We start from the raw sequence: 15,290 nt of genomic DNA, 5'->3' as shown, positions 1-15,290 counted from the left end.
ATTTAGTGAACATAAAATCTGTTTTATGAAAACAAGACCACTACCACAGTCAGTAATACCAATCTGTGAAAATCAGGTAAAAGGCAAAAAGTTGCAGTAAGGTGTCAATTACATAGTATAAATATTAGTTTGGGATGGGTGCTTAAAGTAGGTGCTCACTTTAAGCAGACCAAGGAGGACCCATGGAAATAAACTCTGTCTTTATATCTACTGAGCATTCAATCCAATCACATTCAGAGGAGGAAAGAACCTTCTTAGAAATAATTATGTTTGTCTGTAATAGGTAACTATATTTAGCATGATGAATATTCATAAATATTGAAGATTTTAAGAATATAAAAAAGCCAGACGAACCTTTAGTTGTTGTTATTTTTTCCCCCTAAAATGACTTGGAGTATATATTCAAATAGGGGTGGAAATCCTCTGTAGGTCAGTGTTCTCAGTGGAAGGTAGTGTTGTCCTCTTGGGAAAGATTACAACACCTTGAGAAGTTTTTCAATACCACAACTCAGAATGGGGGCTGCTACTGGCATCCAGTGAGTACACTCTAGAGATTCTGCTAACCATGGTTCAAAACATAAGGAAGCCTCTTGAACAAAGAATTATCAGATTCAAATGTCTACACCACTTGCTCTAGACCTTCAGGGTCAAATGAGCCTAAAATCACCCACATGCTAGGTGGATTTTGTACAGAGCAGAGAATGGCACATTTTTTTGCCAGTATGTTCAAGTCTTCCTAGTCTCTGGAGTTGATTCCATGTTAATGAACCATATACTTAAGTATTGTTATGAAGTTTGCATCCTCAGGAAAAGAATGAGCATAAAAGACAAGGCTATATTCCTCAAAGTGATGTTACTGAACCAAATGGGGAATTCAATGCTAAGAGTAACCAGACTTGTACATAGAGGAGGGTTAACTATCCACAATAAGCATTTGACCCCACTAAGAGACCAGGGGTTGCCTGGCTCAAATTTTGTAAGCAGCATCAGTTCCCATAGACAAACAACATATTAAACTACAATGGCATCAACCCAAAGTGCCCAGTTAAAAGTTATAAGCACAATCTTTGGATTTTTATCCTCAACTCCCTCAAAATTGAAAGCAACCTATTTCATATGTCAAGGAGAAGCTTTTCCTTTATGTGCACTCTTACACAAAGCTTGCAGAGCTGCAGAGAAGGATGTAGTCCTTAACACTGATTAATGCTCAAAGACCGAAAATGTAAATAAAGGACATTACTTTGAGGCTTTTGATTCTGTACTTGGTGCCATCTCGGTGCTGCTGGAGAGGCTCTCTGTGCACTCTGTGTTTAGGGAACCGCCCATCAATTCTCTCTGAGAAGCTGTGGGAGTCCTGGAAAAACAACAAGGGTCTAAGCTGGTACATGAAAGAAACACTGGTCCCTGGTAACAGAATAAGAGATCGTCAATATGTAGATAATAATTATAGGTATTTCAAAAGAGAGCTAGGGAAATCATAGGTCTTCAATGATAAAAAAGAAAAATGGTTAGTTTGGATGCCCCATACAAATAAAAAATAGGGTCCCACAATAGTTATTTATATCCTTTTCACAAGACTTCATGCTTATCTGAAATAACTTATACTCTTCAGTTGAAGGAAAAAAAGGTTTAAATAACTAAGTGCGTTGTCCAAGGATGGTCAAGAATGACACATGCCACCTTTAAACACTGTGTACTGTCCCCTGCAGTCATGCTTAGCATCAAAACATTCTCCTTATTAAAAAAAAAAATACTTTTAAAGCTAAGCCCTTTTTCGTTACTAGTTCTTAACACTCTACCTTTTAATTGTTGTATCACATAGATTTTTAAATATAAGGACAACTTACCTGACCTCAATCTGAGGTGGACTTGGGACCCAGCCTTACTCTCTTTCTACAGCACCAAATATGTAATGTTTAAGTGTGCAATTGCAGAGATGAGCCACTTTTGTTCCAACTATGTTAAAAAAAATGCAACCACTATGGAGAGCTATGTGGAGATTTCTGGACCTACTAAACATAGAGCTTCCATATGATCCAGCAATTCCACTCCTAGGTATTTACCCAAAGGACACAGAAACATCAATTCCAAAGAGCACCTGCACCCCTGTGTTTATAGCAGCACTGTTTACAATAGCTCAGCTTTGGAAACAACCCAAATGCCCAAAAATAGATGACCGGATCAAGAAGATGTGGTACATATACACCATGGAATATTACTCAGCATTCAAAAAAGATAAACACATGCAATTTGCAGCAACATGGATGGCACTGGAAGGGATCATGCTCAGCGAAATAAGCCAAAAAGAAAAAGAAAAATACCGGATGGTCTCACTCATAGCAGGAATCTAGAGAACTTAAATAAGGGACCAGGAAAATGAATATAAGAAAGTGAAAATCAAAATCAACAGAAAACTATGAACCAGAGACACTTTTTGGGGGGTGGGGGGCGGGAGGGGAAGGATTGGGGTCAGAATGGGGCGTTTGCAATTGTATGGGGGAATATAAAAATAAAATTTATTATTTAAAAAAAAAAAAAAGAGAACGACTAATATATGCTCAAACAAGAGTAAAGTCAAGCTTATGTAAAGGAGGAGAGGTTTACTTTTACACTTAGAATCATAGAATACATACAGCATTAGCAAGAAATCTATGCCCCAATACATTGTCACATACATGCTAGTGATGCCTCTGTGAGTAGCACCATGGTGATAACACTGTTCAAGTTCAAGGCCCTCATTTTATGGAGGAGGAAATAGCCTGTGAGACATTAAGCGATTTTATCTGGTACATGAGTTCTGACCACAACTTAGGTCTTTGGACACTTTTCTATAGTGTTCTGGTTTTCTGAAAAGTCTTGAGGGTTTGAAAAATAAATTTCCATCTAATAAAGTCCTTATGTATTTTTATGTAGGGCTATGTCTGGCTATTTTCATTAAAATCATTAAATAAGCTCTTTCTACTCATAAAAACAACTTTAGAGTACATATAGGATTGGTTTTAAATTAGAGGCAGTAGGGCGAAACAGATGTGCTTTGCTGTTCATACAAAGAACTAGATCCCAATTGCAAATAATTTACACCATGCCTCTGTTTCCTAAGCTGTAAGATGGGGGAAAATAATGTCCATCTATGGACTCACCAAGAATTTGAAAAAACGTGACATAAAATATTTAGTTACTGCCTTCCACAGAGCAGTGTCTACTACTTGCTAATGAACTCTTTTCTGCTTTAAAGCTAAAGGTTTCAATTTTAATGACTCAGATGGGAAAGCATAATTCTGAACTTTAAAAAATACTCTCCCTAAAAATTCACTATATAGACATATTCCTATGTGAGTGTGTGTCTATACCAACTAGATTTGTAGATAAGAACTAGCTCATCAGGTGAAAAATAATAATAATAATAATAATAACAACAATAATAAACCTTTTGGTAACAGCAGAGAACGCAACATTTAAATTGTTCCTATGAGCGTTCTGTTCAATGTAAACCACTCAGGAAAAAAGTAAGTCACTGTAGGTTAAACTTTGTTTTTTTTATATAATGGAAAAAGATAAGCATCTATTTCTTAGTGACAAATGCCACCTGCTTCCAAAGCCTCTTGCCCATGCTTTGTTCATTTAGATGACTTCTGCTAGCTAGAGAGAAAAAGGTAGAAAGGATATGAGTGTAATATAATGCCTGATAGCACACTGGGACATATAAGAGTGGGTGGAATTCACATCTTCCTGAACCTTGGCTTCATAATTCTTTGGTTGGAATTTAGACTGCAAATGTAGAATCAAATCATGAGAAAGCAGTGAAACATCAGTAAAATATTCTAGAAAAACTTGGTTTTGTTCTATTTATAAGAGCCTAAATTCCCGGATATATCAATTCAACCCTGGATCCCACACAAATGTTTAGTTACTGAAATATCGACACACACTTAGAAAAGTTAATTTTAAGAGTGCAGACCTCAGAGCAGCATCGTATCAGTGCATTCAATAAATCAGTATGGCATGGCGAGGCTGTATTTATGACTCATTATATATCGCCAGGTAATATGTTCTAGTTAGACAGAATCTAAATTTAATCTAGTTCTAGTTTAAAGTCAATGTGAAATAAGAGTTTTCAAAGGGAAATTCTCACTATACACTAACTCTCAGCCACACGGGGTCAAGAAGTTGTAAATTTCTTAAAACTTCCTATTACATATGCATCCCACGGGGATGTGTGAAGATATTCCCTGGCCTAGATCTGTCTGGTAGAACTGTATGGGTGGCAGGGTTATTTGCTTTGCATCTTTCTCCTATGGGGAATTTAAAAATTTTACAGTAGGTAAATCCACACACTGACTTGATAAAATATTGCTTTGTGGTTAGAATTCTATCACTAAGTGGCATGGGATGGAAAATCTAAACCTCTATGTGGATTTGAATTCATTTAGCGCAGCATAAGGATAACCTATACACTATCATATCTCCAAAACAAACAGTACCATGGAAATTTGTAATTTAGACAAAGGAGATAATTCATAAATTAAAATTGCTTATTAAAATAGTTATCTATTATCAACGCAATCTATTATCAGCGCAACACTTGTTAATTCCTAGTTTTTTCTAATTATAGCTAAAGCTCTGGAGAACCAAATGGACTTGTAGTAATAGGGTAAACATCTCTATCCTCCTACATTGTGCCATAATATAGAAGTTCCATTATTTTCAATCCTGACTTCACAAATGTCAATAAACTCTGACAAAAACGGACTGCTTAAAATCCCCAATGTTGTTCGTTTTTTTTTCCTTCCTCCCTAAATTTCCTTTGCACATCAGGAAGATGTCAAGTGTTCTCACTCAGATAAAAATAATGAAGGAGACAAGCCAACTCTTTCTCACTCTGAAGTCTTTGAAATCTTCTAGTAGGCTCAGTTTCTCAGGAACGGACTCCAGATGGTCTAAGGCTACTCGGGTGCTCTGGAGAAGAAAACATACGGAAAGCAAAGTTATAAAAAATTATTAAAACTCTCAGAATCCAACTACTAAAAATCAGTTGTATGACTGAAATAAGCAGTTCAAGCTGTAGATTGAGTGAGCGAATAAGAACAGATATAATAGTATTTCTAAGATAAGTATATCTTTTTTAATTAGCAGAATAATTTCCTTTCAAAAAATAGATGAGATGTATCTGCAAGACTGACTCAGATATAAAAACTCTTCCTGGATAATTGCTTTCAACTGCTATGCTATGAAACTTTCTTAGAGCATTTCATATTAATATTAATTTACAAAACTGCTTCATTGAACATCAAAAATAAACCACAAGGTAATAGTGAAAAATAGATTAATTTGCAGTAACTTATCATTGGAGCATATTTGAGATCATTATATGTTGCCATTAGAAAAAAAGGGAAGAGTTCTCAACAATTATTTTAGTTAAAAAGGAAAAGAGGACCAACTCTGAAAAGACTTGGGAGAAATATCTGAAATTAAGTATTTGTGACAGGGACATGAGATCATGTGGATTATAAATCAATAACTTATACAGTCTTTGATTAACTAGGCCCTGCTTTGCATCTACCATTATAAACATTAAGTGGGAGCAATATGAAAGTTATTTCAAAGTTGGTATGAACTAAGAAGTGGTAAATAACCTTGAAACCAGAGACGTATCATAGTCATGTCTGTATTCTCAGTTCTGTCACAGTGCCAGCACATACTAGACAGGCATAATCTATTAGCTTTTGAATTGGAAATGAATTATAATTATTCAATGAAATAAACAAGTCCCATTACTGGTGCATGGGAAGAACGTGAAGTGTCTGGCAAGAATCTGTATATAAGATTGCAGAGAATGGCTAGTGGCTGCCCAATATTTTACCTGCAACCCTACAGCTCCCATGTGAATTGTTCTGAACAACAGATTATGAGTGCAAGTGATATACGTCATTTCTTGGCTAAGAAAATTGAGAGTCTGCATGTTCTCTCTTCCATCCCTACTCTCCATGAAGACTTTGGAAGCCACATGCTCCAGATAGTTATCCACCCCTTGGATTTCATGTGAGCAAGATGCCAAACATGAGATTTCAGGGTTTGCTAGTTATCACTGCATACCACAGTATTAACCACTGCAAATAATATCTGAGCATTAAATAATTGCAGGCTGATCAGGGAGTCAACTGGCTTGTGCTGTATGTGTGTGCCTGGGGATTCCAAATTGTGAGCAGATAAGGACTTTTTCTCAGGGAGTTAAGTTTTTCTGGAGCAGAACAGGGTTAGCAAGTGGTGTTTTCTCATCCGGTATACCTTTCATTTAGCTTCCTATTTTAAATCTCTTTTCTCACCCTACTGCTGTTCTCTGCCTTCATCTCTGATCCAGAGCTTCTCCAGAATTCATTCGTACTTATAGTTTCTAGGGGGTTTGTGTTGGGATCCAGATGGGGACAGAGAGTTGAGATTCTAATTCCCATTTGCAGACACCATTAATGTACCCATTTCCACTCCTCTAATTCAAGAGCAAACAGGCCCTTTTGGAATTCTGCCAGGTGGAAGGTTATTATCTGCTTCTCACTTTTCCATTGAGAGGCGCTTGGGCTTCACCTTCTCTGTAATCGGGCTGTTTTCCTCTCAGAGTTCTACTTGGAGTTACCGCCATCTTCAAGTTGTCGACAGGTACAGCAGTGATTCTATTCATATTATTTTCCTAGTTTAATTTTTGAAAGGAGAGCAGAAGGGCCTTTACTTGACCATTTTGAGGTTGGAAGTCTTACATGTCGTTTCTTCAAGTTTATAAAATCTTCCTTTTCAGGTTCCACTGAAAGGATTTAGTATTTTGTTCCTTCTACTTAACATTTATATGACTGTTAGCCTTCTTGCCGCATGTGCTCACTTAAACTGCCTTGCATTTTAAATGGCTTCATTTAATTTTTTCATGTGTAAGAAAGATTCATCAAAATGACATGTTTCTTAATATAGGCTCCAACATGTAGGTCTCGGAGAACAAGTAGTTTTAGCCACTATATATGCTATATTCATTTAAACAGTAAAATTACAGACTTTTTCCAAGGATTATATTGGCTCTTGAACAATAAAATACAAATAAATGCCATGGTGATTCTAAAGCAAAATTTTATGCATTGAATAAAATCTTAGTAAACAATGATTCCAACAGACACTCGTAGTTTAAAATTTTATTTTCCTTTTTATTCCACAATTTTTCTCATTCATAAGCAATCCTCTGAAGGTAGGTTAAGTATATTAAAATAACTTTTTAAAAATAAGCAAATGTTCTCTTCCCCTAGTTAGAACATAGCATATATGAAAATATTTTTGCTTAAAATTTTCAGTCAACTGGTTGACTGCATGAAAAAGTGTTTTTCTTACATGCTTTCACATACTAGTTTATTTTGACTATTTTATTATGTTATTGGATGCATATTCAAATAGCTACATTTTTTTCTGAGTGAACCATGAAAAACTCCTTGGTTGCTTTGTTCATAGGTACAAGACTTTTCTACTCCCCTTCCTGACCCCATCTTGCCTCACCATTTATTTTAGTCATGTATTATTTTATATTCCATTCCATTTTGGGTCTTTTGCTCAATATCAGTGATACTTTCTGGCACACAGGCCTTTTCCTTCATCCTTGTGCTTAAATAAATCAATAAATATCAAAGATACATCTAGGTCTCTAGAAAAATCCACAAGACATAGATGGCATGCTTCCTGTACTTCAGGAACCTTCCATTTATCAGAGGCAAGATATATGCAAGTGCAAAAGGTGTACAAATTACAACAAGAAAAAAGTTAAGTGCATATAAGTAAATTACAAGTACTGGTGCTGAGATTTCTAGAGTATTTGCAATAATAAGATGTGAAGTAATGAAGACAATGAGTCCAGGCATCTCTGGTCTCATAATTTCTTGGTTAAGTGATATGTAAAGGATTGCATTCATTTTCTGATCTTTTACCTCTGTCTATATGCATGCAAGTGTGCTTAAAACCACCAGCTGATATACAGATGTAAAAGTATGCATATACAGTGGCCTCCCTGGTGGCGCAGCGGTTGAGTGCTGAGTTGTAAAGCTGCCCGTAGCCTCTGTAGCACTTGTTCGATCCCCGCCCACAGGGCGAGGGTCCCACATGGCGCACAGACCTCTCCTGCCCACTGCTCCCCTCAGCAGTGTGCTTCGTCAGTCTGCCTGCTCTGCTCTCCCCTCTGGCTCTGGTGAATTCTCTTACCCTCCCGCACTTCTGACTGTACCCAGTGCTTGTATAAATAAAGAAAGAAATCTTAAAAAAAAGCATGTATATACACATTCAAACTTTTTTTAAAATATGAGATTGGCTAGGATTCTGCGATTAGTCTTGTATCATTACATGTCATTTCAATTTCACTTTCCCCCCAAAGCAAACAGTGATAGACAAAATCCATTAGCAGATGAATAGTCTAAAATAAGGAACTGGTCGAATTTTAGAGATGCCATGAAGACCTCTAGCATGCCGGCTGCTAGGGCAAAATAACTTGAGTAGAGGGAAGGAAACTTAATTTTTTAAGTTGGTTAATTATTTCTGCCTTACATAGTCTGATGTTTCAAAGGGCACAAATAAGTCCCCATTGTTGGAATTAAGGAAATATTTTTTAAAATTTTACAGTAATTGGACCAGCAAATGATAACTGCTTAACTTGTTTTTAATTTTCTTAAAACAATATTCCAGAAGAACTAAACCAGACATCTGCAAAGGGATTATAGACTGTTTTTCTTTTGAAAATGTTACTGGATAGTAAATTTCCTATCAATATTGAAAACTAAGAAAAATTAACAATTAAGTTTCCAGTTCATAAAGAACCAATACACAGTCTATAACAATTTAACTCAGAGGCTTAAAGGGACTGGATTTCCACTAGGAGAAGTTGCAAAGCAAATGATCAATGACTCCTAATTCTGTTAAGCAGTATAGTGAAAAGAATGAGACAAAAGCAATACAATTCTGAACACACCACTATAGCATATAAATACCATTGTTTCCCCTATTATATAGCCAAGGCAAATGAGGACTGAAGTGTAAATAACCTCCTCACACCATGTGGAGGCAAAATTGGGATGCATATCCAAGCAGTCTGAATACAGAAGTGACAGTATTCTTATTATATAAAGAAGGTATATATTTTCACAATCACTGGTGAAAATGCATAGCTATGAGAAGTTGTAACACTGATTACATAACATCCTAATCCACCTTTAGCTATCAAGTGTCTCAATAGCTATACTTTGGGGCTTACAGTTGGAAGAGATTTTTATATTCTTATTTGTTTTTTCATGATACAGGATTGGCAAAGCCAGTAAGAATTTCATCCTGCCAGTGCTGAAGTCTCTGCTCAAGACTATGCATCCAAGTGCTCACATGCGTGCGCATGCACACATGCACGCGCGCATACACACACACACACACACACACGGTATCATTTCTGTGGAGATGAAGTAGTTAAGAGATCAAGTTTTATGATACTAACACTCCCTTTTCTTTTTCCTAACATGCAGCATAGCAGAGCACACAATTTAGCCATAAGAGTTGCTTCAGTAAATGTCAGTTGAATAAAGGCAGACTTACTATGTTCTAATCAACCCACTGAATCTTGGCTTCTTTATTAAAAACTGAGAGGCAAAAGCTAGTCTTTCTTCATTTATTTTCTCTAGACTAAGGGAAAGACCAAGTGGCAGAAACAACAGTGAAACTAAGAGACCCTGTCTATTAGGCCCTGTGGCTTTTGCACTTATAGATAGGTTGAGATTTCTGTTGAAAAGGGCAAAAATTTGGCTGTCTTCAACACACACACACACACACACCAATTGCTATGGAGTTGAGCAGTTTTACACTGGTCCACAGCACATTTCTCCTTAGTTGTTCCTTTGTTTCAACTGCAAGGAAATTGAATTATATGGTAAGACAGCATAAGTAGCAGCAATTAGGAATCAAAAAGCGACTTTACTGCAGTTCTTAGATTCCTGTCTCCTGTACAAAATGCTTAAGAAATAGATTTAATCATAGGTATAGCTTAGTAAATATACTTTTCTTTGTAAAAATACACATGTGCTTATTTTCTTATTAACATATAACAACTACCATTTTTATAGTGCTATTGAAATCATATGTTTTGAGGTTTAGACGATAAATAAATTAAAGGAGACACTGTCTATATTTTTATTTTAAAAACAAGTGTGTGTATTTTTGGCACTATACAGATGTTAAATAAACAAGTTATGAAGCAGTTTATTTGGGTTGAAAAATGCAATTCTATTTCATTTGGAAAGAGATTCACTGCAAAACTTTCTTGACAAATGGCTGAAAGATGGTAAAAGAACCCGAGTAAACAAGTTTCAAGGAGAGGAAGGGTGAGATCATAAAAAGGATAGACTGTCTGCCTTTTCATTTGTGGTGACTTGATCCAGCACAGCTGTATCAGCTTCATAGGACTCTCTTTTCATCCAAACTGTATAAGACACTTGCTGGAACCAAACGAAACAGTAGCAGAGAATAGGCCGGCAGAGTCATTTTGTTGATGCACAGCTTTCACTTAGCCCCTGTGCTCAAGGTTGGGTTAATTTCTTGGAATATCACGAGAGCCCTCTATTTCTAGATTGTGTACTTTAGGAGAGGTCTAAAAATCAGACACCCACTTAGAAGTGTTTACATGTGTCCTGGAGGAAGAGCGTATGTAAGGTTTGTTAAATAAAAACACCAGCAAACAGGACACTCTGAAATCAGTGATTATATTTGAACTAGAACTGAGAATACATTTTGTGAACAAAAAAAAATTCATATTTGTTTTCCTAAAACACCATTCTAATCTACAGTGGTAGATGATGTCCTTTCGAAAGCACAAATTTATAAAAATTGAGACTAAGTAGCTATCTTCATTGAAAGTTTGAGTAAAGAAAGTGTCTAGGTACTTTCCTACTCTTGTTCAGAATAACTTTTTCTAAGTGAAGTAATATATGAAACCTACAGAATCTGCCATTCCAGATTATTGCTTTTTCTTTAGATATAACAAAATTATACATTATAGTCACCTATGAGCTTATTAACTAAACTGGGGGATACTTTTTTCAATAACACCAAGAATGAGATGAAAGAAAGACAGATAGAATAAATATCTCATCCCTTTGAGGTAACCTCTTCAAAGATTTTTCTTACCACTCCCTAAAGCTGACATAGAAAGACAAATGAGGTCTAGCTTAGTGTCTTCCATATGCTGAACAGTGCAGAGGCTCTTGCAGCTACTCGAGCAGGAGTGACTTGAGATCTAATTTCTGTGAAGTCACTTTATTTCTTAAAGTTGAAAATAAAATGCGTGCATCAAGGAAAGGTATTTAAGAAGATCTGTCCAAAAATGATGATTGTAGGTTAATAATGGGGAAATAGTCAAGAAACGAGAGATCAAGTTTAGCAATATCTGCTAAGAAATTATGTATCTGAATTTGCTGGTTCCAGCTATATGTTTCCAGCTAGGTGATAAAGAATAGTGGAGAAGTGGACAGTATGCTAAACTGGAAATCCACATACTTGATCTGTGGGTATTGCAGGCCCCAGTAGTTAGTTATTTGTATTTTGTGGTTTAGGGAATATCATGTTTCCCTTCCCTTCTAAGTTTCAGTCTTTTATTGGCAAAATGGGGATAAATAATGATGCCCTTTATTATCCTATACCGACAGCCTAGCTGTCATTATCAAGTAAGAGAGTAAATGTAAAAGGGTGTTGAAAATTGTCAAGTCCTTTGTAAACAGCAGGTATTTTTTTAAAAAATGCTAATTCTCTGAGGGACTGTCAACTCTGGTTACTCTCACATAGAGAAGAGATCAGTGACTATCTCCAATTATAGCTAATAAAAATGAGTCAATAGAATACTAAGTAGAAACCAGGCAAATATAATTAAAACTATACTCCATATTTAAAACACATTTACTGTTTCCACAGACATCTAAAATATGAATTAGAACTGTAATGGCACATAAACTACTTTTGTACATACTGTGCCCTCGGTGGAGACGACTCCCTCCAGTCTCCTTATCAGGTTAATACTTTTCCCCCCAATATTATGAGCATTTTCAAGCAAACTGGAAATCTGAAAAAAATTTGCAGAGATCACCTATGCGCCCATCACCTAGGTTCAAAATTAATACTTTGCTGCATTTGTTTTATCACATTATTATTAATCCATCTATCCATCCCTATGGCTATTGACTCATCCAACTTATTTTTTGGATGCATTGGAAAATAAATGCATTTATTAGAATAATTTCCCCTAAAGACTTCATCATGTATGTTATTAACTGCATTTAAATATATGCTTATTTTAAAAATGCAACTTCACTTGAACATTTTACTGTAAATTTTGTATCTAATGAAATGCACAAATCTTAATAAAGTAGGTAGCTTTTATTATCTTTCACTTCTTTCTTAGGGAAGACTTCCTGGCTTCACAGAGTCCATCACAAAAGTTCTTTATTGTAGCATGAGCCTTCCATTTTTAATACTTATCAGAATACTAATGTTACATTTGTTTGTGTGATTGATTCACTTGTGTCCACACTGAATCATCATTAAGCATCATGAGAGTAGGGGAGGTCTGTCTTTGCTCATCCCCAGCAGCCTATGCAGTGCCTGCCAGAGGAGGAATTCAATAACTGCTTCTTGAATGATCTTATGAATTTTATTCAATGAAGGAATGACTTTCATTCATTTATTCCATCTGCAAATATTTACTGACTTACTGAATGTTTAGTTTACAGTGGGTACTTTTCTAAAGATAGCTGAGAGCACTACAAGTTAAAGATGCCTGGGGCACAATCTTGGTCTTTTAGGCCACAGTAAAGATTTTGTACTTTATTTTGAACGACACAGAAGGTTTTTTGAGGGTATGGGGCAGAAAAGTGATATGCTGTCATGTACACACAAAAGGAACCATTTGAAAAATGTCTGGAGACCAGGCTGCTAGCCCCTTACCTCCAAGTAAGATAAGAACTTGTGGAGTTTAGGATTCCTGCAAAAAGACGCAGAATGGGGACTTGCTCTCAGAATGGGGACTTGCTGAGCAGTAGAAACTCTGAAATCCACCTATGGGATGCCATTTATGTGAAGCTCCAGGAGAAAATTTATTGAGAGAATGCATTGAGTACCCTAAGACCAAGCACACCATATTAAAAACTTTTGATTTACTCAAAATATACACTGCAAGGACACTGCATTCTATGAACTTCTGAAAATGTCCAAATATACACAAAATGCCCTCAATAATGCTGTTAGATTGTTTAGATTAATTAGATAATGTTTTCATTTGTGGTAGATTTCTGCTTATGGGCAGGCAGCCAGATATAGTGGAAATCAGGAGATACAAAGTTATTTCTCTGCTTTGCCAAAACTAGTTATATAAATCCGAGAATATCATTTAACATGTGCCTCAGTTTCCAAATCAGAAAAATAGGAAAGTAGAATCTAAAAATCTCTAGGAGTCTTCTGGTTCTAGTAAGTTCACTATAGCTTTCATTACTTACCATAGTAGGTTGGGATCTGAATTTTAAGGCTAAAAGAGGGGCGGGGGTATGAAAAGAAAGATTTTATAAATAAAAATGTAAAATAAAGAGGAAACTTTACGTGGGATTCAAAGGGTTAATATTTACTCAACAACACTTGTAGGAAAATGTTCACTCTTGTATGGCATAAAGCAAAGCTAGTGATTGCATCAGAAAAACAAGAAGACATTTTTGTCTTCTTGGGTGTTTGCCCCATGAAATTACCAACTCCAAATATTTGTCATTTTGTATTTTTAGAACTTATATTCTAAAAGCAGGCAAAGAATCTGCTTTTCATATTTTTCACTTTATAACCGGCTTAGCATAACAAAAAGATTTTTATAATTTCTCCCTCTTCTAAATCCTGCTAATTAGCTACTATGACCAAAAGTGTTATGCTATATCTTTGCTTCTTTCCTCAAAGCCATCAAGCTTTGCACAGGAAGGTACATCTATGTGGAATGTTATCTATGTTTTGCTTAAGTTAGTTCACAGATTCTCCTGCTGCAAGACTTGGCTTTGAGACTACCTCCTCTAAAATGACAGTCAGAGTTGGTTGCCTGAATGGAAATCCTTGTTTGGTCACCTACTGACTCTGTGTCCCTAGGGAAGTTCCTGGATACCACTCCAGGTTTCCTGGGATCCAGGTTTCTCATCTATAAAATGGGATGATAATAATATCCATTGTGTGGAATTATTGCAAAGATCAAATATGCAGAGTACTTACAGCAGGTAAGGGCAGGAATAAGCACTAATAAACAGCAGCTATTAGATAATGACAATACTAGATATTATTCTGTGAATCTCTCCTCTAGAGTCAGGTTAGTGCCCAACATCAGTGCTTTACACACATTCGCACATACACACTTGATTGTGTGTGCACACAGGTCTCCTCATCATGTGTCTAATCATTTACTACCTGTGTTTACTTGTTACTTCAAATTCCTTAAAGGTAGGATTATATTTTCTCCCTATTTCCATTGTGGAGTGCTTGGAACAAATTTTAGTTTTATGAAAATAGTCTTCTTAATACAAAGACCAATAAAGACACATTTGTGAAAAGAAAAATAGAGCACAAATTATTTTTTAAAGGTAGAATTAAAAAAATTGATCCTTTTTTTTGCTTTTGTATTTTGGTTTTGGTGCTTATTGATGTAATATTACCTTGTAACATTATATACGTTTCAGGTATACATCACTAAAAAATCACCTCTGCATACTACATACAGGTCACTGCTAAAAGTCCAATTCTAGCCTTTCTGGTATACGATTGAACACTTTTACCCAATTTACACATCCACATAACCCCTCCTGGTAACTACTAAATGGTCTGTAAGAGCTGACCATTTCTGGGGCCTCCCTGGTGGAGCAAGGGTTAAAAGTTGCAGCATTACGAAGCTATCAGCAGCCATCCCAGCGTGAGTTTGATCCCTGGCCAAGGAGCTGACTCACATGGTGCAGCAGACCTCTTCTATCTCGCCCGCTGCTCCACTCAGCAGTGTATTTCAGTCAATTCGCCTGTTCTGCTCCCCACTCTGTCTCTGGTGAATCCTTTCACCCCTCACACCTCTGGCCTATACCCCAGTTCTCGTATGCATAAATAAATAAATATTATTAAAAAAAAAAAAGAGTTGACCTTTTCTGAGGGACTAAGAAGATTGCTAAACAGCCTCAAAATTTTAAAAATAGTAATTAAAAGCAGAACTGAAAGAAAAATGAGAGACCATAGAGTTAAACTGT

At 36.1% G+C, this 15,290-nt stretch overlaps 1 protein-coding gene across 1 annotated transcript in view; it reads right to left on the bottom strand.

The window, feature by feature from the left end:
• CEP128 (centrosomal protein 128) overlaps nt 1-15,290 on the bottom strand; it is a gene marked incomplete at its 3' end in the record, with an annotated part of 367,236 nt that overhangs the window by 16,896 nt on the left and 335,050 nt on the right. The window contains exons 20-21 of the mRNA XM_084240528.1: nt 4,879-4,956; nt 1,241-1,354 (exon numbers count right to left, since the gene is read on the bottom strand). Coding sequence (XP_084096654.1) covers nt 1,241-1,354; nt 4,879-4,956 — 192 coding nt within the window. The remainder of the gene's footprint in view (nt 1-1,240; nt 1,355-4,878; nt 4,957-15,290) is intronic.

This window comes from Talpa europaea (genome assembly GCF_964194135.1).
Source record: "Talpa europaea genome assembly, chromosome: 8".
In the NCBI taxonomy this organism is placed as follows: domain Eukaryota; kingdom Metazoa; phylum Chordata; class Mammalia; order Eulipotyphla; family Talpidae; genus Talpa; species Talpa europaea.
Note: the sequence above shows the minus strand (reverse complement) of the source record. Positions and strands in the feature narration are given on the sequence as shown.